Below are 26,085 nucleotides of genomic sequence, written 5' to 3'. Positions count from 1 at the left end.
AATGACGACTTTGCAGGTCCGGAAGTACCCTCGTCTTCTGCGTCGGTCAAGACACGGCAGAGGGACAGCGACGAAGGCGGGCGAGACTTTCGCTGGCCGATTCCCACGAAACACCCCGTCGGAAGCGCTCCGAGTACGAAAGCGTGTTAACTCTGCCTGCGCCTTCTCGACCGCGAGCAGATGTTTTTCACGACATCCAGACGGCGCCACTCGTCTCTCCTCCGTGCCGAACAGGTGGCAACGGACTGCTCAAAGGTTCCGTAGCCGGCTCTGCTTTCCCGCTGTCTGTGCGTTTCCTCGTGCTACGCGGACCGTCCTCGAGGGTTCGCACATTTCTGGCCGCCTCGCTCTTCATATTTTTCTTCGTCATCGCCGTTTCTACGCGAACAGACCCTCCTGTTTCTCCCCCACCACGCAGAGGCGCAGGAAAAGGCCTCTCTCTCTCCGCCCTGTGGCCCCCTCTCGCGTCACGTGACTCACAGGTACGCAGATCACGTGGCCGGTTCCATCTTGCTTCTCGCGTATTTACTTTGCTACCCTCAGCAGTACGCTTTGCGCTCTCTCGTGCGAGAGTAGGAAACTCCAACTTGTACGCCCTGCTTGTACGCGAGTGAAAGAGAGAGAGAGAGAGAAGGCAGGCTTCGCCGGTGAGTCGGCTTCCAGCACAACGACGACGCGCCACCACCCCTCGACGTGCACAGCCGCGTCAACAACGGCCGTTTTGCCGCTTCTGCCAGTGCTTCAGCAGCGTGTACAATCTGCCGGCCAGCATCCCGGCGCTGTGGGACGTGAAAACGAACGAAACTGAATCTTGTGTGCCATGGCTCCAGTCATCTTCTTCGTTGCTGCGCTGGTGTCTCTAGGTGAGTTCCAGTCACTGTGCCAGAAGGAGGAATCGCGGACAGCCATTGTGGCAGCGATGCGGCCACGAGTGAATTCGGTTTTCGCGGCAGGAAGGAGCAGGGCCCTTCCTGTCCGCCTCCTCCTCTCTCACTTTTGAAAAGCGTTTGTGAGTCCTCCCGGTGAAGAACCGCGGCCAGGGGGGACAAAGAGGCCCCTAGCCTTGCGGCCGAAATCCTTGCTTTTCTGCGATTTTCTGGCAACGGTTTGGAATGCGCGCCTTGCGAGCGCTGTGCGCGCAACCCCCCGGCTATTTCAAAATGTTCTGCGGTCCTTTCAATATAATCTCGCGCCGACGTGTGTTGCCGAAGCCGCGTGTTGAGGTCGCATGGTCCGTAAACACCGGTTTGCGTAACGCAGTCTCCTGCGCTGCGATGCGTCAGATCAAGAATACACGCTACAGCATAAGCCGGATAAGTTAAACTGCAAGATCGAATCGTGCGATGAACGTTTCAAGGAACCCTACTTTTCGAGACTCACGGCGTGTCTTGCCTGGGCTTCTCATCTTGAGCACATGACAGACCGTCATAAACTAGCCAGCACCTTGCTTACTTCCAGTGGTTTGGCACCGTTTGAAGACATACGCGCAGTCAAACTGCTTAGTTACCAAACCACCCCGCATGGGTAACGTACGAAACATCTGAACAAATTCTAATAATCTTGTAAGTGGTTCAGACATTCTCTTTATTTAGGCCACCGCCTTTTCAAGTGCTGACCATTACCTGTGCCCAATTGAACAGCCGCATTGTATTCGCCGCTACTCATTGACTGCAGAAGTACCTTTACAAAATAATTACGCACTATCGAAAGGGTCGGTTTCAGGTTTTATATTGTTCTTGTGTTCGAATGTGGAGGGCTGAGAATGTCGCGTTTTTCTGCTAGAATGTATATTTGGGAGAAATACGTGCTTTTTTTGCTTATTGACTTAATGAATGTGTGGTTACATTTGTGACTCATGCGCGTGACAATTAAAATATTGTACCAGCGTTTGTACTACAGAAAATTTCTGTTTGAGTTAGCACCCTCACTCAGAAACACGTGTAACTATACTGCAGGCATTCATTAAGCACATCTACTTGCAAATCTACTTGCATAGAAACCTTGCAAATCATTTGACTACCTCACCTGGCCATTTCTTGTTTGGCAAAAAGCAGTGTATATACACTAAAAAAAGCTAAATGAATGAATGCAACAAAAGCATAATTATTGGTAGTATATTTTTAATTTTGTTCAGAATATGTTTTCTGTTTGCTAATAAAGAGAAGTGAGTAAAACTAGGGGCGCTGAAGGATATGCTTCTCTTGGGGATCGACGCTTCTCGCTATTTGAAGAGCCTATGTCTACATACCGGATAATGCACATGTTGAGTATCTGCGTAACCCCCATCGTTGTCTGCTGTGCTTTATTACCGGCTTCCACGTCGCGCTTTCTCAACAAAATGAATGGCATAGCAGCTAGTAATTCGCAATTCTAGAAAAAGCTCCTTGTGCTAACAACACTGGTGAAAATAAACAAAGATGGCTACGCCTAACAGGGTCAACTTTCACTTGGCTCTGTGCTGAAGTTTCTTGATTGTGGCGTCAAATCGCGTTGCTTCGTGGAAGGCGAGAGGGTGCTAGCCGCCTCATTCTCACCGCCATAAAGAACTTCACTGGAATAACAGCGGAAATAGTTGCGCTGTGCTCACAAACATCGAGCTTGTCTAGCGATTCCGAGGTTGAAGAATGCAAATGCTGATGTGTAGCGGGCCTCTCCGAAGGGTGCTAGCACTTCAGCGTTGCGTCGCCACGCTGCTACAGGCGAGGCCATAACAGTTATCAAGCAACTCGTGCTGCCGATTACATGTATTCCATTAAGTACCGTTGTCCCGTGAAAAAGCTGAATACGCATGCCTTCATTTTATTGCAAAACGGATTTATGCCTGGGCCAGTGTATCTTGAGAGAAGGCGAATCGTAGTTTCGATTATAATATGAGTGCTCCTTTCTTTTCGTCTGCTGGTCAATGTTATTAGTTTTATAATAAATAGGGTCGTGTACTTCCGAACAATAGCTTGTTCGTGTTGGCAGTAGTTCATATCCAGAGCAGATATATGCGCGCGCTGCGTGTATACACACACATGTGAAATCTGAAATTTTCGGGAGGAAGGATTAGTGCAGTTTGATTGGAGAATGGGTAGCACTGCGACCTGCGCAGAAAACGATCATATGCGAAAAATACAGCCGCACATTTAAAGGATCAAATTTCAGAAAGCGCTTGCTTATGTAAACGAAACTATCTATTCCGCGCTCAGAGATGTCCGGATACTGATAAGAATGCACACGCGCAAGTAATGGTAAACTCACAGAAGAGAATTAGGTCGTGTCGAGCGAATTGATTGGAACTACCGCAGTTCCCGCCAGCTTCTTTCTAGTGCGCAAGTTTCTTGTTTGCGCCGTTTTCCGTCGTGCGTCGTCTGCATCCTTCGGGAATTGGTAAAACGATACGTTAATTTTCGTCTTTCCACCGCGATGCCACGCATTGCGGGACGCTGCAATGGTCTTCGGACATCGCTTTCTTCATTTTCGAGCGTGTGCGTGTGGCATGGTAAAAATAAAGGAACTATGCGCGCGACGTGTTAACATATCTCCTTTCAATATTGACCCTGTGAGAACCGTTTCCAGGCGCGGCCGCTGGGTGGCGAGCGCTCACTTTGAGTCACGAATAGGGACCTATGATGTTCTAGTTCACTGTACAGCTAGCCGAACGCGCTATGCTTCGCTGAACGTAACAAAGCTGGGTAAACGCCCTCTAGCCGCCACAGCTTCTGCTCTTTGCGCAAAGCAATGCCTGCGCTGAGTTCGCTCTTTGCGCAATGCAGGCATATGCATGCAGCGTTCGGAAAATGCAGCGTGTCAACGCCGTGTTCACGCAAACGCTGTTCCAAGAACAAAACATCAAATTGCTTTCGCTGAAGGCCGGTGGTTATTCGCACTATTTTAAATATTGTTTTTCTCTGGAGCGCTAAGTAGCGTTATCTTGCGTTATGATACCTGAATTTATAACATTGTAATTCACGATATGACTAACTTAAGGAAAAATCACGCTTCGCCTGGTTTTCGTAAAACATATTCAGGATGCAAAGTATATAGTATACAAAAGTATACAAGAGTGTAATACGTGAGAACGAACTCCACATTTTATACGTATTGAGATTTTCAAGTAAGAGAATTGCTTTTTAGCACTACACGTTGTTTCTTGATCCTCTCTTACTGTTCACATCAAGTCACTACCCAGCGCCGATGATGTTCGAGTCTTATTTAAGAACAATAATTTAAGTCGAGAGCAAAATAGTACTGATGGAATCAAGTGAATCGACCATGTGGGGGTTTCATAGAATTGTTAACTTACATAACTGTCGGAACTTGATTCAAATCCACTTGTTTAAGATGGGAACGCGTGCTCTACTTGGTTATTATGTACCGTGAAGACGGCATTGTCCTGTCTCCTTCGTTGCCGTGCATTCGGCGAGTGTCAATGGCCTATGCATGGGTGGCTATAGAATGTATGCTTCATTGTTGTTATTTCCGTTTGAGCGTTCGAGCCGCATCTGCCTGCCATGCCACGTTCGTATTCAAGTCTTATGATTTGGGAGTGTTCGCAGCTTCTAAACGTATGCCTAGAAAACACATATGTTTGCAAGCGCCTGTCCCTCTAATGAGTACCCCTTCGCGATAGTTTTGTGAATACGGTGCTTGAATGCTCATGCAAAGGTCGCGACATCGAATCCCCGCCATGGCGGCCACATTTCGGTCGAGGCAAAATGCTTGAGGCCCGTGTTCTTGGGCTTATGTGCACCACGTGGAAGAAACTCCGAGTAGTTGAAGTTTCCCGAGATCCTCACCAAGAGGTCTCTCACAATCATATAGGGGTTGCGCAACCTGTAAGCACAACTATTATTTATGTAAGCACAACTATTATATTATTATTATTATTATTCCTCCATCAGTTTATTTGCTATTTATGTATGCAATGAAAATCTGCATTCCGAAAGAGCACACCCTTCAAAACGCCAATTAAACGCGCACATTCTCGAAGTGTGGTTGAGGACGGCACTGTGACCATATTTGGTTACTAATACGCTGCCTTGGCTGCAGCAACTGAAATTTTCCATTAGCTGAGACAGCTATCAAGCAGTCGCCCCTGCAAAGGGCAAGCCCGTCAAGGAAATGTAATTTCCAAGTATTACAACAAATAAATTGCTCCGAGACACATCTCGCCGTTCACATCTTTTTTGCGGTCGTTAAAACCAAAAGAAATTCACATCGGAAGTATGCGGTCTGTCTCTGAAGTGTACATGACCATAGTCTGCCGTGATCGAAATTTAACATTTGTCACAGCTGAAGGAAGCTAAAGAAGGATTTCGTTTGACCTGACTTAATAAGGGCCTGCTATCTAGGTGGTACTCTGGTTGTGAGGCCTGCAGATGTTAACACGAAAGAGTTGGGTTTGATCGTGGTCGTTGGGGGAACATCTCGAAGGAGCCGAAATGCTCGTGTACTTTGGTTATTCGAAGTAAAATTCGAAGTAAATTCGAAGTTATTCGAAGTAAATTCGAACTTTCGTTATTTTGGTTATTCGAAGTAAAATAACATAATTCCCGGTGTTCGCAACCTTCTGAGCTCCACACTGTATTATGCCGCATAATTATATTAAAGTTTCATATCCTACAAACCCAGAAGTAGTAAAATTGGTTTATCAAAGCCGTAATTTTCCGTCCGAACGGGACACCAGAGTTCGGAACACATCTAGGCCCGTATTCACAAAAACGAACAGGCTGACCGATGGGAAAACGCATATACAAAAGAGCAGTATATTGCATTTTACCTTTAAGAACGCATTGCGTGCACTGTCTTATTTCCTCTCTCTTTTTCTTTAAGTTATCGTAAAATGTTATGACTCAAGAGCGCTTTGCACTGGCGTTCAGGGAAAGCTTTCTTTCGCTGTTTCCGTCCTGCGTGAAAAATAGCGACAAATGTTTTACATCTATGACTCCGAGCCGGAAAGTGCGCAGCACTATTTTGCTTTGAAACGGGCCGCATGTGTTTTCCATCCAGCTGTTTCCGCCGGGATGAATTCCATTGCTATGCATGTTTCACGCGCAGGTATGACGATCACCATGCCACGACTGAAGTAGAGTTTGAAAGTGCGCCATATACAGTGGCGTGCCTCTACATATGCTGTGCGCTCCTGCACCCCGCTTGAAATGTTTATGTTATGACTCCATACGGGCTCGATATCGCCGACTTTTTCATATGTCACATATTTGCGTCCTTGCCACAGCCGCGGTGTTTCGCTAGGATTTTCTTTTATTTAATTTGCAAGGGAGTGCACCCATGACATGCGAGCTGCTTTGGTGGGGCAGAATGGGCAGGTGGTAAGAGCAGGAAAATTATATGCTTTGCTTGTACTCTGTTTGCTATATGGGGTGAGAAGGCGGAGGAGGCTGCTGTCCTACCTTGCACTTAAGCCGCGCCACCCCCGAACTGAATGTTTCGGTTAGTGCCCGGTTCCTATGCGTCGTTTTTGCCCAAGAAACAAAAAAAAACAACAACGATGAAACCATTTTACATCACTTAACCCCCGGGCGAGGGAAAAAGAGAGAGGAGAATGATAGAGAATGAAAGGTAGGGAGGTCAAGCAGTCCGGGATAACCGGTTTGCTACCCTACACGTGGGAAAGGGAGACTTTAATAACTAAGGAAAAGAGACAAAAAACATCACACATCACGTGCGCAAGCACCTACTCATTAAGGGTCCATCAAACTGGCGTGGAAATGTGACATCACTATCACAGCCGCTTCACCATCCATACGATGTTAGTTACAGGAATGTAGTGAAATTTACTATCAGCACGTCATAATATTGGAAGAAAGCACACCGTTCGAGGAAATGTGAAGTTTCTCTCGGTTATGCTGTACATGGTGATGCCCAATGAGAAAGTTCTGAACGAAATCTTCCAGTCCATGCACGCAGGCGGTGTTACTTCTTAGAATCAGCACAGCGAGGGAGGTGTGCTGTTTATTGTGAGCTGTATGGAGTACAAAAGCTGACTTTTAGTTAGAAATCTTTTTGAAGGCTTACAGAAAAAAGAGGGAAAGAGACTGTGTACCCAATAAAGACTACTCTGCTTGATCAATATTCATATCATGCTTCATAATCGTATTTAGAAGAAATAGTAAAAATAAAAACGAAGAAAAGAAATAAAAACACGGAGACCCAGGAATTTCGAAGAATGTAAGAGAGCCCAGTGTTTTCTTTTTAATGCGAAGCACATCTCAGCGAACTTCGGTGATTTAGTACCTGCCTGCCTGCCTGCCTGCCAGCCTGCCTGCCTGCCCGTCTGTCTGTCTGTCCGTCCGTCCGTTCGTCCAGCCGCCTATGACACTTAGCTCTCCTGGCCGTTTCGATATTGGTATCGATACCAAAATTGGTATCGCGTATTATGACTGCATGACGAAAATTGGTTACTAGTAATAACCTTAAAATCATGACGTATGTCACGAATGTCATGCTTTACAATTCATGGTCTTCGTGCTCTCGCGGTGGTTCCGTTCACATGACATGTTGCAAAACTGGTATGGTATGACATGACTGCATGGCCCACACAAGTGACAGACCCTAACGTGGAAATCATGACAAGCATTCCATGTAAGTCATGACTACACGCTACGATCATGGTGCGCTCGCGGTCGTTTCGCTACCTTCGGTTATACCAAATTTGTAGTTATGTGAAGTGAATGGATGACGAATGCATATGACTGGTGAAAACATGATAATCATGACATGCGTATCATGTAAAACATGACTACATGCTACGCTCATAGCGTGCTCACGACCGTTTCGCTAGCTCAACAAATACCGAATTCAGTATCAATTGACGTGACTAGACGAATAATGTGAATGACACGTCCAAACTTGATAATCATGATACCTAAGTCATGTATGGCATAATTTATGTCCGCTTCGTATCGTTGCGCTGATTTAAAAGCGACATTTACCCTTCCCCATTTTTGCTTCACTTATCATCGATTCCCACTGGACGTGGCGTCAACCAATTTTGTTTATTTTTGTTAAACACTCAAAACGCATTTAGCTGTTGAGCATTGCAGTCAGCCCAGCCAATTCCGTTCAGATTATATGGCCCGTATTCACAAACCAACCTCAACCTTTCCTTGAGTTTTCCTTATCGGTATTAAACTTTTATTGCGCATGATAAACAAATTGGACCAGTATTCATTAACCAGTCTTGTCCTCATATTTCGCCCTGTTACCATTTTTATGCCTTTATAAAGCATGTAGAGAGTACAGGAAGTTGAAAACGTGAGGTAAGGCCGAGGTTGGTTTGTGAATACGTGCCCATGTGAAGCCTTCAGGAAGTAGTTTGCCCTCAGGTGGAACTCACGCACGAAAACTTTGGTGGTCGCACTAATCTCCAATACACTAAATAGTCCAGGTTTAGTTTTTCATTGTCGTATGCCCATGAGAGCATGCGCGAAGCAACCTTCTTAACTTTTTCGGTAGCTTTTCGTTGGGTGATGTGATTCTGCTGGCGCTCGCGGTAATGTGAAGTGAGTGATAGCAGAAGCGAACGCACTGGCGTTGTAGCTTTTAGAGGAGGCGAAAGTAAACAAGCTTCGGTATATATGCGCACACACTGCACATGGTTTCGCTTGTATACTTCACAGGTTGTGACTATAGCATAACCACTTTCTCTTCCTTCGGCGCTTCCCCCCCCCTTCTTTGTTTAGGAGAGGGCACCATCGCGAATGGCAGCGCGTCACGTGGGAGCGTGAGAGACCGTTGTTAAGCCGGACCGGACAGGGCGCGAACGGCCGCTTTGGGTGGCAGGCGACGTGACCGGGCTGTCTGGATGAATGATTGGTCACGTGTTGGTGTGGCTTGCTCGTGTACGTCATTCTTTTGTGGGAAGGTGCGAAGGGAATTTGCAGGGGCTTAAAGCCACAGACACACACACACCAGCCTCAAAGGCTACAAAATGTTTGCGCGTACTCGAAAGATGGGAGATACGTGAGGGAGGGAGTTTTCAATGCACAGCTGAGCAGGCGGTGTGCGACGTCACCTTGTCGCTTCGGGCGGGACGTGCTCGGTTGTGATGGACGTAAATGACCTCAGAACCCTTCTAGCTTTATATTAAGGGCACACTCTAGGGGGTTGATTATAACATCGTTTGACTTACATACGTGGCAATGGTAAATACTGGCTTGAAAAAAAAAAAACTTTAGTGGAGGCTTTTGTTCAATGAGTGCGGCGGATAAGCAGCGAGGGAGGTGGGGAGGGGGGGGGGGGATGGCAGGGCTGCAGCGAAATCGTTTGGTGCATTTTCCCACGCTTCTGATTATTGGGTGGCTCAACGCACGTCCCCTCCAACGCGAGTCGAGACACCCATTGAATGTAAAAACACGAAAAAGTATTCCCACGCGCAAAAACCCCTCTTCCTACAAAAAAAAATTGACGCGTTTATAAACATAATAACGCATAGGTCCCCGTGTAGGCCAAATAAATTCTAGGTATGAGAAGCTGTGTAGAAAGCAACAAGTTTTTTGGGCGTCACGGTTGGCGTTGGTGGCAACATTGTGCCAAATTGACGACTTTACAATCCCGTTTGGTGACAAACTTTTCAGGTTCGTGGCGTAACTTTTTGGCTACATTTACCTTAATTTTGGTCGAACAACGTAGTCGTTTGTTACTCTGTTTGCATACTAAGTACCCTATTTAAAATGCTGTTCTATCATATCAGCCGATGTGCTTACGCGTCCTCCACCCACCAGCAGGTTTGAGGCATCTGACGCAACGCGCGGTGCGCCCGCAAATACGGAAGTCACATGCGTGTTGGCAGACGCGCCCGCTGTTTCACGCTTCCCGCCGCTTAGGCGGATGCTACTCGCATGTTTCCAATTCTGCAGTGCAACTCGTGTTCTTTTGTGAATTTGGCTAAAATAAAACAAAAATAACGGGTATCTGTGACAAAGTGAAGCTGGACTGTTAATCGTAATTGAATTTGACTAGTTAGACTGGAGTTATGTAAACGCTTCTAATCACATTCAACCCGAGGCTTCAATGAAAAGCTGCTTCGACGTTTCATGTTCGCACTTACTTGTTGGCCTGAGTGTTTCGATATCACCCTGTATCTATTGCATAAACTACATGCATGACAAACTGGAATTTTTGTAATTTATTATTTTATTTGCATATTATTTGTCTTGATGATCAAGGAAGAGGGGGAAATCGTGACCTTACTTTTGCCCTCCTTATTCAAAATAATATTATTTATTGCCAGATAATAAAAACTCCATTCATAATACCTCTTTTGTACAGTATAGCTAAACTTTGGCAATGAAATTAAATAGCATGGCTATTTTTGGTACATTTAGCTTGAGTGGAGGCGACTTTTCAAAGCTAACCAACGGCAACCCTGCCGGCGTAGCCGCTAGTTTAACAAATGAAGCAGTTAAATGGCGTGGCCTTTCGGTCCTTTGATGTTTACCGGGAGCTCAAAGCTATAAATATATATGGCTCTGAAATTTACTGAGGTGCGTGATTGAAAATAAGCGTGGAGCTAAGGTCTCTAGTATATATGGCTGGGAGCTGGGCTGATGGTGACTGATCCATCGTGCCGTGTCCTAAATGTGCGCTACTTCACCATATGGTGTTATGATAAGGTTTTACGTAAAACGATCATGTGCAATATATATATATATATATATATATATATATATATATATATATATATATATATATATATATATTGGAGAAAGAACAAGGAAACTGTCCTGTAGCTTCTGCGTATGTGGTGGGTGCAGTGGTATGGAAGAAATGCTCTTCTAATTACACATAGAAATTAGCATCTGCCATGCATGCACTGCACGCCTTGAGGGGTTAGAAGAGAATGGTACAGAAGGAAAGGTAGGGAGGTAAATCAATCCAGGATGACCGGTTTGCTACCCTACACGTGAGAAAGGGACGGGAAGATTGAAAAGACGAGTGGAAAGGGCAAAATAGCACATCACACAGCACGTGGACAAGCACTTACTCAGTGAGGGTCCATCAAGCTGGCGTGGAAACGAGACATACCTCTCACAGCCGCTTGACCAGGTCCGTCTTCCTCAAGAACATCAGCAGTTGCTTGGTCACCTTCTGCTGCAATGTGCATTGTCGACGACATGCTAGAACAGATTCAACGGACATTTGTCTATTATCAAGACACGCTATAATGGGCGCCAATGATTGTCTCTACACATTGTGGACCAGACAGACACACAGCGTGTGGAGTAGTGTATCCTCACAATCACAGGCATCGCAGGGAGCATTGTCGAGCATTAAAATGCGAAAGGAATACAATTATCTAAATGCCACACCTAACCATAAATGATAAAGCAGTGCGGCCTCTCTTCGCTGAAGTCCACTTGGCACATAGAGATACATCAAAGAGCGCAGGCGGTGTTGATGGTCAGGTTGACCCGTCTTGAGAGATAAGAGTACCGCCAAACCTGCGAGAAGGCCGCACAGAGAACAGTATGACTAGTTTTAAAAGTGTCGCTGATGTCGTGTCTTACATTTAGTACTACTTTAACCGTTTCGATATGCACCACATTCTCCATAGTTAGACTATTTTTGTCATTCTATTTTCACGCTGTCTAACAACCTATACGAACTAGCGTGTCAAATAAAACGTTCAGATAAGCCGCACATTGTTCGAAGAATTCCACTGGCTCTGCTTTCCCGTGTGTTCCTGTAAAAAAAAAAAAAGAGGGAGTACTTATGGATCAGAGGAAGGCGGAGGTAATTATTACCGCAAAGTTCTCCACTAGAAGGAACTGTGGCGCTGTGATTGTTCAGCTATATCATGGAAATAATTGGTAGCTCATGAATGTGTCTTGTCTACGTGCTTTCTGCTTAAAACGCATTTTTCTTTGTTTATTGTTGTGTTGTTGTGATTTGGCTTTTGCTTCGGATAAAATAAGGACTCTTTGGCAACATCGTGAGCTGAATTGAACTGGCCAGCCTAAGAGGGTGGTAAAGGAGGACTGCTAAACTTTTGCATAACTTCATCTTGTGACAAGCCGGGCGCAGGCCACGCGGAGCCTTCGCACGTAAATGAAAGAACGAAGCTTCCATGAACTCGCGTACGGCCCATCATTTTCATGTTGGCTGAAGCGCCATGCGTAGCAGCTCCCATAGACACTAGCACCCAGTGACGTGAATATATACAAGGGGGAACGTGCATTTGTGAATGGCTGCCATTTCGTTTTTATAGTTCCGCTTTATATTTACTTATATAGAATTGAATATCAATATTTAGGAACAAAACGATATTTAGAAAAAAAAGAAAATATATGAGCGTGCGTTTCATGGCAAAGTTCGTTCCTAAGCGTAACTATAGGGATAGGCTTTAGCGTATTCCCGGCTGCGTCCTCCGGCCGAAACCAAAAAATAGAGGTGATGTCACTTTTTTGTGACAGAGAGTAAAGGTACAGTTTTGCTGTAGCTACATCCCACGTGGTGTGTTTTCCACACCTGTTGAAATAGTCCCCACAATTTGCCCCTGGAATCTTACTTGCGGAACATTTTTGTGTTCACCGTTGATTTTAAACTATAACACAGTCGTACTCAAGAAATCGCATTTACACTTGATTGTGAATGCTTCCGGCAAATCGCCAGTAAAATGTTCTTCCAGGCTAGATGGCGCTCGTGTTGTTCTGTGCGTTTTGTTACACGTGCCGTGGTCATTCTGCGCAGTTTTAGAACGTCTAACAGCGAATCGTCGAGATAAATAATTGTAGGTTATTAGGGATTCTTTCATTTTTAAGCCACCAACAATGAATGTTCGCGGCACGTCACAAGTACCCCGTAATATTTCAGAAACTCAATAGAATGGCGAATCGGGAGAGGTCGTAACTGTTCACCTAAATGTGAAGTGGGAATGGACAAAAACGGGACAAGTAATTGGGAGGAAGATTCCAGAAAGCTCGAAATCAACAATGAAGGGCTTCAGATTATAGAGTTAATTTCACGCAGAGTGGGTTATTCTTATCAGGAAATTCGGCTATGATGTTTCAAAGTAAAAAAAAATTCGAGGGGAGGCATTGTGAAAAGCTGCCTGAACACATGGGGTCAGGACCACACCTCAACCCTCCTTCCATGCTTTACGCCACTGCTAGCGCCAGATTTTCCTCTAGCGTACCATTACGAAAGTGCGATTTTTACAGTACACATGTACTACGTTTCGGCTACCATCACATAACACGGGCGCTGCGGGACTCCTTCGTGATGCCTTTCTCTTGTTCCCCAAGAGAGGTCGAAACAACACGGCGCGCAGCAAGGTTGTCCCGCCCTTCCAAGTGATTGTCTGAATCCGAATTTCCGCTTACCACTCGTGGTCGACTAAATCACTGCGCTCTGCAGTTAGCGGCATGACGTTCCACCACCACTTACGACTTCCTTTCTTCGCTGCGTTTCTTTCTTTTCGTTTTTTGTCTTAGAGCGCTCCTGTCTCCGGACGTGCCAGTCATGCATGCACGAATAGCACTGTCTCGCACATCTTATGCAGATAAATCCGTCGGGCGTGGAGTCTCGAGAGCGAGTTGTAGTGTTGAACAGTGTCGAAGGCGCCTCTGCTTCGCCGGTTCGTCGCAGCACGGGCGCGTGCTCGGTGGCAACGCCCCGAAATTCCGGAGGCATGATGAGCGCTGTCTCGAAGCGCGTCCGGAAGGAAGGAAGGAGGCCACAAAGTGTGGGTGACTGTGTTCGTGAAAGGATGACCTTCGCTGTTGTTGTTTTTTCTATTTTATTCGTTTCACTGCGGGCACTTACAAGCACCGACCGATCCTTCTTCGCGCACCTTTATGTAGGGTCTCTCTCCCAACCGTCCACTCTCTTTTTCCAATGGCCTTTCTTCTTCGCTTTAGGAAGCGGTCCCAAGCTCCGCGGCTTCGGTTGGAGCTTCCTTTCAGCGTGCTTGCCGGAGCTGCGTGAACTTCACCGGCGGGGAATGCACGCTTCATGCGAAGGAAGTGAACGAGGAGGGAGGGGGGGGGGGGTAGTTTAGACTGGATTTTGATGCCTGCCTCGGCAGCCAGGGAACAGCATGGCATGTTTCCTTTGACGCTCCCAGTGAAGAGAAGAGGTCGCCGAGAGGGGTCGAGGCGTCGTGTGGCGGTGGTAATAGTGGTGGCGGAGGTGGGTAAAGCGCTGGAGAGGGGAGGGTTGAGGGGTGCCCATAATGCTGATCGCCATAATCCAGGCGAGTACAATAGTTGGAAGCTCACGCTTTCCTCCTGCTCGTGTGTGACGCCGTGATATCAATGCTGGTTCTCGCTAGCACCGTGTAGGCACCGGGAACGGAGGTTTGTTGGACGGGGTTCTGTTATTGCTGTGTTTTTTTTTTCTAAGCTTTTCACCGAATTCAGCGACGCCGGGCGAGTTTTAAAGCTCCGTTTTCGAGGCCCCTACGCGTTTCGCTAATGGCGTGCCATTGTTGCTAGATCGCACTCAAATATGGCATCAAGTCGTGGCGTTCTAAGCTGTGTCTTCCAGTGACAGCATTACAGCCTTACGCTGCTCTCATCCTATTGTGTGCCAGACCCTCGTCCGACGCCATTTCGTCGTTGAAGGCACAATTTGGAAACCAGCATACATGCAGGAAAGGGGGCCACCCGAGTCTGAGGGATGAATTCATTCATTATGGCTTAGTCACGCAGCTCCAGATGGTTCACGGCCGAGCAGAATACGCAGGGCGGTAAGCGTCATTCTCGCAAGTTACGAAGTGTCCTGGAAAAAGAAGTTGAAAAGTTGAAAGGTTTTATTTCAGACAACGACAAAGAGAAATAATGTGTCCATTTGTCCTGTCTAGGAGGTGTGACAAAAAGGCACGAGTGCCTGACTGAGTGTCACATCCCTTCTTAGAGACACATAACTCAAACATCAGTGACAGTTAGGTAATCAAAAACACATACAAACGATTACATATACTGTACATCATTAGGCGAAACATATACAGGATTTTATAAATATATACATTGTTCCATATATTCATGGGTAGCCGATATGTGCGCTGTTCACCAACTTGGTTACTTTCGTTATGCGACACACTGAAATATTGGTCAGGGAGTGTTGGAGAATATACAAGGCCATAGACGCAAGTACGAAATCCAAAGTGAAGGTTTGTGGGCATTCGCTTTCACTGGCTAAGCTGGGTTTCACGTATAATCTGACTTAATGCTTAACCATTGCCTATACGTTAGAACAGTCACGTAGCCGCATTATTAGATTGAATACTTCTAAAGTATTTTAATTGCAGAAAAATAGACTAATGAGAGTAATTTATATTGCTTGGAGTAGTTTATATAACTTTTTGCTCTTTCTTTTAAAGCGCGGACCAAGTAACATGTGCCTAAGAGTGGCGACTTGTTTACGCTGTTTCGGAGTGACAACAGGAATGAATTGCTTTAGGGTTGAAATGGGCGTCGGTTGCTCTAATTATTATAAAACAGTTGCAAACAGTCTTGCCCATATCCGCACATACTTCATGTCATGAACCTACATATCTACCACATATGTACCACAGCCGCAGTCATAGTGCATGGGTTGAAAGCATCGGGCTAGATAGCCCGATGCTTTCAACCCATGCACTATGACTGCGGCTGTGGTACACACGCTCTGGGAGTGCACCACTATGTATAAAGACGCAAACCCGTTGCTACCTTGGCAAGTTCGAATGCTGCTTCGCATAGCTCCAGCCCAGCCGATTTGAAATGGGCCGTCAAGCAAGCCCGCGATGCGGCTGTTTGACTGGGCCTTTCAACCCCAACGTGGCAGCCCTAAGCGAGCTTGTGTGCTCCTTGCGGGACATTAATCAAGTTATTCCACTTATTTCTCAGCAGATTACAACCTTATGACAGCTTTACGCCCCGATGACCAGTGGCGCCGTCTACCGAGTTTCGTGCGATTTTAGTTTAACGCTGCGCACTTGAGGGGTCGCTGATGGTAGTCGTAAATACTGATGTGGCATACATTCGAGTTCTGCCTTCCTATAGCAGTGCATACACTTTCCCACCTAGTATAGACCTATTCTACGTTTGTAAGCAACGGTAGGTGCAGTCTGCATGCAGATGCGCTTGTAGCTACATTGCGGTGCGTAGACTCCGCTCTGCCCAAAGCTCACCACCGCCGTCTAAGAACACGTGACCACTGCCACAGCAGCTGCAAAGCTGCCTCCGAGAACAGGGCTTCAGGAAGCCTCCCAGAGCTGTGAGCAATGTGTTCGAATGAGACAAGATCCCAATCGTGGAAGTTGACCTCTGCAGGAAAGACAAGAAACGAAATAATTTCAGTCGCATATTTCATGAAAACATGCAGAAACACCAAATGATTCTGATGCATAAATATAAGCTGCAGTGTGGTTCTCTTGGAATTCCGCTGTAGTTACGGAGTTGTATAATTATGTTATCCCTTAGTTTAACAATACAGCAAGACTTAAGTAAACGCACATACATATAACACCAGTTCTCCTCCTGCTTCATGAGAGCATTACAATAATGATTGCCTGGGTTGTACATGCTCGAAACACGATGTGATTAGGAGGCACGCTGTTCAATGGTTGCGATCTATTTTTCTCCCAAATCCTTAACGAATTCGTCAGTTCTTTACTCCACTGCGTTCTTCTTGTCTGAGCGGTTACCAGTGATCTGCTTAGTAACTTTAAAAGTGACTTGACTGCAGTGAGAGAATATTGTAGCTAACATCTATAGCATGCAGCAGTTCATCACAAGGGCCTGGGTGATGCGAAAATTGTTTGGGGGTATACAATTGTCGCGCGTGTGCTCGAGCTTCGCGTTTCCGTCAGATTGGTATGACATGGCACCTGCTGGTCTGATGAAAATAAAATATATAGGCGTAATGACAAAAAAAGCCTACATCATCTACGCTATAAAACTGAAAACATGACGTTTCTACGGCTTGTAATGTTTTTCCTTTTTGTAATAAGTTGTCATTTCTGTAAAAAACATTTTTTTTTTTTTTTGCTGCTTCCAGTTCGATCACAGCTTGCACGCCATAGCCACCTCTAGACCACCTTTGGCGATCCGTTCTATTTTCTATCCCTCTTAGTCTTCTGTAATTGATGATAATCAGGTGAGCCGTAGTTCGTGCGCTCTGCGGTCTGCATGCGGTCGATGCGGAGTGACTTAACTCGTGGAAACTGTATCGAAATCTAATATGATGGCCACACGTGATGACGTGTCAACGTGTTCATGTGCTTATCAGTATGACGACTGCTATGACTGCTCTAGATAACCACGTGTTATCTCACAGCAGATCCGGCCGGCTGATAAAGGTAATGTTGTCTCTAATGTAAGCGCACAAGTCAAAATTATGTCGATTCGACGTTAACTCTAGACCGTGCTATCAAACCTTCACTATAGACCTGCTCCATGCGGGTAAACAGAGGTATGCGCCGTCTACATACTGAGGTGCTTGTAGCGACGTCACCCAACTCAAAGCTCGCCACCGCCCTGTATATATTATAACGTAACAACTGGCACAGCAGTGCGAAGCTGCATGCCTTCGAACGCAGCGTGTGTGAGAACCTCCCTTTAGTGCGACAGTAGTTCCCCCAGTTTGCACACGGCACCCTCGTCTGGCAGCTAATCTCTCCGCAGACTAACTATTTGTTCCGAAAACGAAAGGCAGCACTTTCTCCCATTTCGCTTCTTGGTGCATTACTTATAGTCCCAACTCGACGCTTTTCATTCTGTGGGCAAATGATAAAGAACACCAAATAGTGGAGATTTTTCCGAAGTGCCACACAGCGCATGCTGAGGATCACGTCGTTTTAAGGTCGCGGAGTGGAATCCCGGCCATGGCGGCCACATTTAGAAGGAGTAGAGCTACTTGAGGCCCGTGTACTTCGATTTACGGGCACGTTAAATAATAATAGAGAGTTTTAGTACTGCGGAATGGTGCTACGTACGCATCGCGCAAGCGTCTTGCGTTACGTGGCGTCGTTTGTCAGTAATCGGCTTTTAGTACGCCGTAGTACCCGCGTACGTAACGAGCGTGAAGCGTGTTGCGTCATCTGGTAGATCAAAATAGAAGTACGTGTTGTTGACAGCCAATGGGAGCCAATCCAAGTGTTATAGCCAGATTATGGCCATATTTTAAGCCACAGAGCCGGTCGGTGCTTGCCTTCGATGCCGCCATTTTGCAAAACGAAGTCTCGTGCTGTCGCGAATTTGTTCGAGAGCGGCGCGATCCCCTCATACGTACGCACGCACGCATCTCATGCGTGAGTACGTAGCGGCTGCGTACGTAACGCGATACGTGCGCGTTGCGGTCTGCGCATGCGCACTACGCAGAACGTGGCGTCCTTACGTATGCAACGCCGCCACGTACGCAGCGTACGCAGTACTAAAACTCTCTAATACCTGGTTGTCCAACAATCTAAAGCCCTCCAATACGGCGTTCCCAATGATCATATCCTTGTTTTGAAACGTAAAATCTCACAAATGAAATTTTTTTCGTGCCTCGCCGCAGCAATACGTATATAGCATCGTGCGCGTCCCTGCGCGCCGCAACCACAGCAACTGCGCGTGTTCCATTTTTGGTCGACCCGTTGTGCTCAATTCGTGAGGCGGCATCCGATTGCGGAGCGCCGCTGTGTGTGCAGTTTCTCCCATAATTTCTCGCTTACTGCCCGGCCGAGGAGGAGGCTACCGCACTCGGATCTGCATGCAGTGCAGCTGTTTTCCATACGACCATTGCATGCTTGCTCCAGATGGCGGTCGAACTTTTAGCTCGGCTAATATCGCCACCTGCCGGCAAGAAGGCTCACTGCCTCGGAAGGGACTACGCGTAAGACGAAATCAAGCTTGAATCCAGAAAAAACAATGCAACAGTGTTTGAAAAAGAATGTTTTTTTATAGCCCCGTTGCATTAGGAATAGCATGTTTTGCGCAGTTAGCCGCACGTCTTGAGTCATACTGCCTACATATGCGCAAAGACGTATATTATTGTTTAATTACCCCTCTGTAGCCTGCTACCAAAGGGAGCAGTGAGATAACCGTATATTTCGTGGTGTTACCATGAGCTATATTGATAACCTTTAGCCTTAAACGCTTCTGTGACAATGACGGTGATGCAAATCATAGTTCGTTTGCTTTGCTTTGAAAGAAAAAGTGAAAATAGTAAATAAAATCTATGACCACTATGAACAGAAATGAATCGTTTGAAGTTAGTGACAAGCGCGTTTGCCCACATGCCATCCACAGAGGGCATCGCAACTGAAAGCGGCCAAGGAGCTGCTGTGGTTTCTAAGAAAAACAAACATGTACAAGCCGTCTTGACAGTGATGTCGCGTATCACAAGTGACTGACTGCATGCTTATGTGCCTCCTGTGTTACGTGTTATCTTTTCTCTCTCTTCCAATTCTTTCCTCTCCCACTTCCCATTCGTGCGTGTAGGGTAGCAAATCGGTTATCCTCGCCTGGTGAACCTTCCTGCCTTTCCTTCTCTACCATTTATTCTATGTACATAGAGCAGTATCACGAAGATGAGATGTTGTCTTCACAGAACACGATGTTAATGTGAGGCCTGTTTAGGCAAAATGTACATATGAAAAGAAAGATTATAGTCGTTGTGCCGAGAAAGTCTAAATCATAGGATGGAGGTATACTTCGAATACAAAACTTGTCATAGAATTTTAATTAATGACACCGCAGAGATCGTGGTTCAATTCATGTTATACGGGAATAAATATGCACGAAGCTTTCACTAATAAAAATAGAGTCCTGTGGAGAAACATAACATGCCGTCAATTCAATGAAAAGCATATAAAGCTACGTTATTGTTTGTATTCAAAATTCGACAAAGAGAGCTTTCTTTCGCGTAGAGGAGTCTTTTTTTATGAAAGAAATAATCCAAGGTGTGTGTTTCGTCAGATTTGTTCAATAATTGCATTTTTTTACATGATTGCACCCACAGTCAGCGGCCTAAATCCAGAAAAATAACAAGGTGGGTCACAGGTATCGTCAAGGCGCCCATTTTGTTTGGGAAATGTAGCCTCTTTTTTATGTATATAAAAATAAAATTATGCTTACAAAGAAAAATTGAAAGACGAGCATGGGTTTCCAGCTCGCGTAATTGCATTGTACTATTCAGCCTTCTCGGAAACCGTTAGAATGGTCGTTGCGACATACATAGGATATCACAATTATATTAGTGTACTGGACAGAAAGGCAGACAATACAAGGTACAATTGCGTTAGGTAAGTGAATGTGCTCTATATCATTGTTGAGCAATGCAGAAATGACATTCAACAGATAAAGCTAATGCGAGGACATTTGCAAGAGGTCACCCCCCCCCCCCCAACACACATACACATAGCTTTTGCACAAGGGAAGCAGAACCCCCCTTGGCTCACCCGTGAGATTCACTCCAATGTCCACAGTGGCCAGACGTTACCGCTGCTGACGTCAATATAGAGCTTTAGAATGGCGTACGTAAAGCTTGCGGGAGTCGCGGACGTAGCGTTGCGGGCGTCACTAAACTAGAGCCCGCAAGAGATTGGCGGACAACGCGTGCGTAAGGCAAACGCAAAGTTTTGCGTTGCGCTGCTCTAAAATGTCTATCGGTGGTTTGTAGCACCATCTTTCCCTTTCTGGATGTTCTTTATTACCCAAGCAAAATGATCGATAATCATCACATAATAACCGGGAGGGGATGGTAAGTACTAGCATATTATTCTTAATTTGCTACTAATTACACGGACATTTCGCTGTATTCATAAATTATACTTTTTTTAGTAGCCAACAGTCACGTGGTGGTTTGCACGACAATAAGACGTCATCCAAAAGACTAGAACAACACCGGCTTGAACGTTCCTGCACCAATGCACAGTGATACAACAGTTTTTGATGATGTTGGCTCGGGTCTAATTATTCAGCTTAATTGTATTAGAAGAGGACCTAAAAGGCAGCCTTGAAAGGTTCTAGAACTTTTCAAGCACCGAAAGTTCCCAAATAAATACAAAATGTTTTGAAGCCAATGTAGTCACAAAAACGTTTAATAATAATAATAATAATAATAATAATAATAATAATAATAATAATAATAATAATAATAATAATAATAATAATAATAATTACCTTACGGGTGCATTCCTTATAAAAAAGACTACAACAGCTTAGAAAAAGCACCTGAAGCTTAGCGAGTTTTCACGAGTGAGTGTTACTGAGTCGTAGTTATGCTATCCACATTTACAATAATTGATATTAGTGAATACTTGAAGTGTTTTCTCAAATTAGCACATGTGGCTAAAATCATTCCAGATAATTGCACTTAATCCAGCTTCAGCCGCGGCGCCCAGTTGGCAGTGAGTTTCAGCTCGTGTACTCATTTGCGAACTCTGCGTGTCAATTCCCTGTTAGGCTGCGACGCACTTGCGCGTTTCCTGGCTGATAACAAACAATGTAAGGGCATCAGGGAGGGCATGCGATGCACAGGTTAGTCATGCTCGATTGCCTGGCGAGTATTTCATTTATTAATAGACTTGGCAAACGCGTTGTGTATCGGCTTTGTTACTACTATTCCTTATTTTCCCAAAGATATATTTACTTGGCGCTACAAATATATATCCGGTGTGTTAGCGTTCTAAAGCTCTGTGCCATGCAATTGGAAGGCGTCAGCAACGAAAAGGAATGACGCATCGGTCACCGTTCCGATAGCCAACAAAACACCTGTTACCAACCAGCTGTTCCGTTACACCATATAGGTGACGCGCACTCCCGAAAATGCACAGGCACGAGCGCATGTCATGCCGATTGGTGCCACGTCGCACTACAGCGCAGCTGACAATCATTGTGCGTTCGTACGGGCGTGTTTCAGTATAATGTGCATATATGGCGAAAACAATAATGCAGCAGCGCACTCGTTACAATATGCACTTGCACGTGCATATTGAGGCCAATGCCCTCTATAACGGCTAGTGGACGCACAAAACGTGTGTAAAATATGCTCTTCATTGTCCTCTTGCTGGTGTCTACGTTGGCACAGCCGGGGGAGAGGTTAGTAGAGTTGAACACCTCCCCCCGATTTTTTTTTTAGTTTGGAACGTGCATGTAGACCCACGTACTCATACAAATGCACGCACGAATGTGATTAAACGGCGCGTAACATCCCCCCTCCCTTCCCTCCTTATCTGAGTCTTTATCTGGCTACGAGCATGGCAGTCTAGCTAGAAAATGAGGACCCCGAAAAAATAAGTGAACCAAAAGCTTCTAATCAAAGCATAAATAGACTTAGGTATAAAATACGTGAAGAGAAACCATTGTAAAGTACAGTGCATTTTTTAGAATTAAATACGCACGTAGCAGTACACAAGAATGACTAAACTACATCGGTAAAAGGACAGGCCTACAGTAGCCAATATTAGCCAGCATGGGCACTGTTCTAGTGAATTCAGTGTGACCCACACAAGCAATACAATCCTTTAAATGAAGTAGCGTACCGGTAAATAGTTTGTAACAATTAGATTTTTATTCGGCAGTTTACGTACAATGATTATACGTAAGTTTGGGTTTCCTCAATTTTTCCTCTTACAAACTTTTCTCCTCTTCTGTGTTAACTCAGAAGTGCTCCAAAAAATCTCGATTCAGCTCCCATAGAATACATCCCATGAAAATATTCATGTGTTTGCAAACTAAAAAGAAGAAAGACAGAAGGATGAAACTGTCAACAGATCGAACAGCCAAATGGAAGAAAATTCTTGTCAAATTTCTGTCAATTACTCGCTGTCAAATGAAAGAAAATTAACAAAAAATATTATGATTATGAGGCACCAGGAATGTTCGCCATCTGGTGTTCTTGAACGTGCACTTAACTCTAAGTACACACAAGCGCCCCGCCTCCATTGAGATATGGCAGCTGCGGCCGGGTTTCGGTCCTGTGACCTTCGGGCAGCAGTCATGCATCAGAATAATCAGATACTTTCGACGCATTATTAGCAAAAAGGTAAGTTTTCAAATAATGCTTTAAAAATGACTTCTGCATGGTCCAGCTTTTGCGTTCTTCATGCTACACGATGCCCCCATAACTATAGCATTCTGAATCACCTAAGATCATGGATTCTGAGCCTGAGACATTGGATGCTTGAAGGTGCCACCGCCATCGCACTGCACCATTAGCCAGCCCCTATGGGAACAACGAGATGATGTACTCTGCATCATTGACCCCACATTTGAAGCCCCTCGCGGAGCACCATCTGTAACTTGCTCCTCCCAGTTTATCGCAATGAAAACCTCTTGGCGAGTCGTGCTCCATTGTTACCTCATGGTCGCCCATTGAGATCGCTTCACGGGCGTCCTCCCTCTGATGTGCTGAATAACAGCGAGAGGTCCTTGGCACCATCCCGACCGCATGGTTGCGCATGTAGACACAACACATCAGCAGTGAGCGCGTAGGAATGGAAGGCTTCTTTTTTTCGAGATCTTCGCTGTGCTGTAATCGTATTCAGCTGATAAAAATTTCTAAAATTTTTAGTCCCTTTTGGCTGTTAGATCTGTCCACAGTTTTATCCTTCTGCCTTTTTTCTTTTTAGTTTGCAAACAGATGAATATTTCCATGGGACGTATTCCATGGGAGCTGAATCGAGCTTTTTTGGAGCGCTTCTGATTCAACACAAAAGAGGAGAAAAGTTTGTAAGAAGAAAATTTAGAAAACCCCAACTTACGCATAATCATTGTATGTGAACTGCTGCATAAAAATCTAATTGTTACAAAGTATTTACCGGTACGCTACTTCAATAAAAGTATTGTATTGCTTGTGTGGGTCACACTGAATTCACTAGAACAGTGCCCATTGGCTACTGTAGGCCTGCCCTTTTACCGATGTATTTTAGTGATTTTTGTGTACTGCTATGGGTGTACCTAACTCTATTATTTGCACTGTACTTTGCAATGGTTCCTGTTCACGTGTTTTATACTTAAGTCTACATATGCTTTAATTAGAAGCTTTTGATTCACTTATTTTTCGGGTGTCCTCACTTTCCGACTGCCATGGTCGTAGCCAGATAGAGAGGGAAGGTGGGATGTTGAGCACCGTTTAATCACATTCGTGCGTGCATTTATATGAGTGCGTGGGTCCACATGCACGTTCCAAACTTAAAAATTTCGGGGGGGGGGGGGGGGAGGTGTTCAACTCTACTAACCTGTCCCCCGCCTGTGCCAACGTAGACAGTAGCAAGAGGACAATGAAGAGCATATTTTACACACGTTTTGTGGGTCCACTAGCCGTTATAGAGGGCATTGGCCTCAATATGCACGTGCAAGTGCATATTGTAACGAGTGCGCTGCTGCATTATTGTTTTCGCCATATATGCACATTGTACTGAAACACGCCCGTACGAACGCACGATGATTGTCGGCTGCGCTGTAGTGCGACGTGGCGCCAATCGGCATGACATGCGCTCGTGCCTGTGCATTTTCGGGAGTGCGCGTCACCTATGGTGTAACGGAACAGCTGTTTGGTAACAGGTGTTTTGTTGGCTATCGGAACGGTGACCGATGCGTCATTCCTTTCCGTTGCTGACGCCCTCCAATTGCATGGCGCAGAGCTTTAGAACGCTACCATGCTGGATATATATTTGTGGCGCCAAGTAAATATATCTTTGGGAAAATAAGGAATAGTAGTAACAAAGCAGATACACAACGCGTTTGCCAAGTCTATTAATTAATGAAATATTCGCCAGGCAACCGAGCATGACTAACCTGTGCATCGCATAACCTCCCCGACGCCCTTACATTGTTTGTGATCAGCCAGGAAACGCGCAAGTGCGTCGCAGCCTAACAGGGAATTGACACGCAGAGTTCGCAAATGAGTACACGAGCTGAAACTCACTGCCAGCTCGGCGCCGCGGCTGAAGCTGGATTAAGTGCAATTATCTGGATTGATTTTATCCACATGTGCTAATGTGAGAAAACACTTCAAGTATTCACTAATATCAATTATTGTAAATGTGGATAGCATAACTACGACTCAGTAACACTCACTCGTGAAAACTCGCTAAGCTTCAGGTGCTTTTTCTAAGCTGTTGTAGTCTTCTTTATAAGGAATACACCCGTGAGGTAAATAATAATAATAATAATAATAATAATAATAATAATAATAATAATAATAATAATAATAATAATAATAATAATAATAATAATAATTGGTTGGTTGATTGATTGATTGATTGATTGATTAGTTGATTCGGTTCAACGTCCCGGAACCACTATATGTTTATTAGACACACCGTATGTTAATGGCTCCCGAAATGATGATATGTGGGGTTTAACGTCCCAAAACCACCATATGATTATGAGAGACGCAATAATGGAGGGCTTCGAAAATTTAAACCACTTGGGGTTCTTTAACGTGCACCCAAATCTGAGCACACGGGCCTACAACATTCCCGCCTCCATCGGAAATGCAGCCGCCGCAGGCGGGATTTGATCCCGCGACCTGCGGGTCAGCGGCCGAATGGCTCCCGAAATGTCGACCTCCTGGGTTCTCTAATGGGCACCTAAAAGTACATGGGTCTCGAGCATTTTCGTCTCCATCGAAAATGCGGCTGCCGCGGCGGGTACTTGATCCCGCGGGTCAGCAGTCGATCATTATGACGACTAAACAACGTTTGTGGCTTTCGGTACAAGAGGCCCGGAGCTTAAGCTCGGGATATTGTTAAGAGTTTGGTTTACCTGGTGTTAGTATGTACCGGCCAACCTCAATGGCGCATGCGGACACGTATACATGTCTCGATACGTCGCCGGCGTCTGCCGTGGTGGTCTTTAGTTACGGTGCTTTGTGGTAGACCCCAACGGTTGTGGGTTCGATGCAGCCGCAGCTGTAGCAAAGCGATGGAGCCTCAATGTGAGAACACCGATGTCGACATATTAAAATGACCGCCGTCAACCACGCAACTTCTCTGAATGCTGTTGTGGACTAACGTAAGGATTCGTAGAAAGAGCGCGGTTAATCGGCTGCATTTCCTGATATCCTTTTTGTGGAATGCATTGGGAGGCCTCGCGAAGACCTGTGCTGGAAGTCAGTCGTCCGTGCCCCCCAAAAGTGGACGCACGTACCGTACGCTGATTT

General features: G+C 45.5%; 1 protein-coding gene across 1 annotated transcript in view; it reads left to right on the top strand.

Annotated features, from left to right (window-relative positions):
* The first annotated feature begins 651 nt into the window (after positions 1–651).
* LOC142814176 (lachesin-like) overlaps positions 652–26,085 on the top strand; it is a 33,840-nt gene continuing 8,406 nt past the window's right edge. The window contains exon 1 of the mRNA XM_075892203.1: positions 652–863. Coding sequence (XP_075748318.1) covers positions 821–863 — 43 coding nt within the window. The 5' untranslated portion in view covers positions 652–820. The remainder of the gene's footprint in view (positions 864–26,085) is intronic.

Source organism: Rhipicephalus microplus, chromosome 4, assembly GCF_043290135.1.
Source record: "Rhipicephalus microplus isolate Deutch F79 chromosome 4, USDA_Rmic, whole genome shotgun sequence".
Lineage (NCBI taxonomy): Eukaryota > Metazoa > Arthropoda > Arachnida > Ixodida > Ixodidae > Rhipicephalus > Rhipicephalus microplus.
Note: the sequence above shows the minus strand (reverse complement) of the source record. Positions and strands in the feature narration are given on the sequence as shown.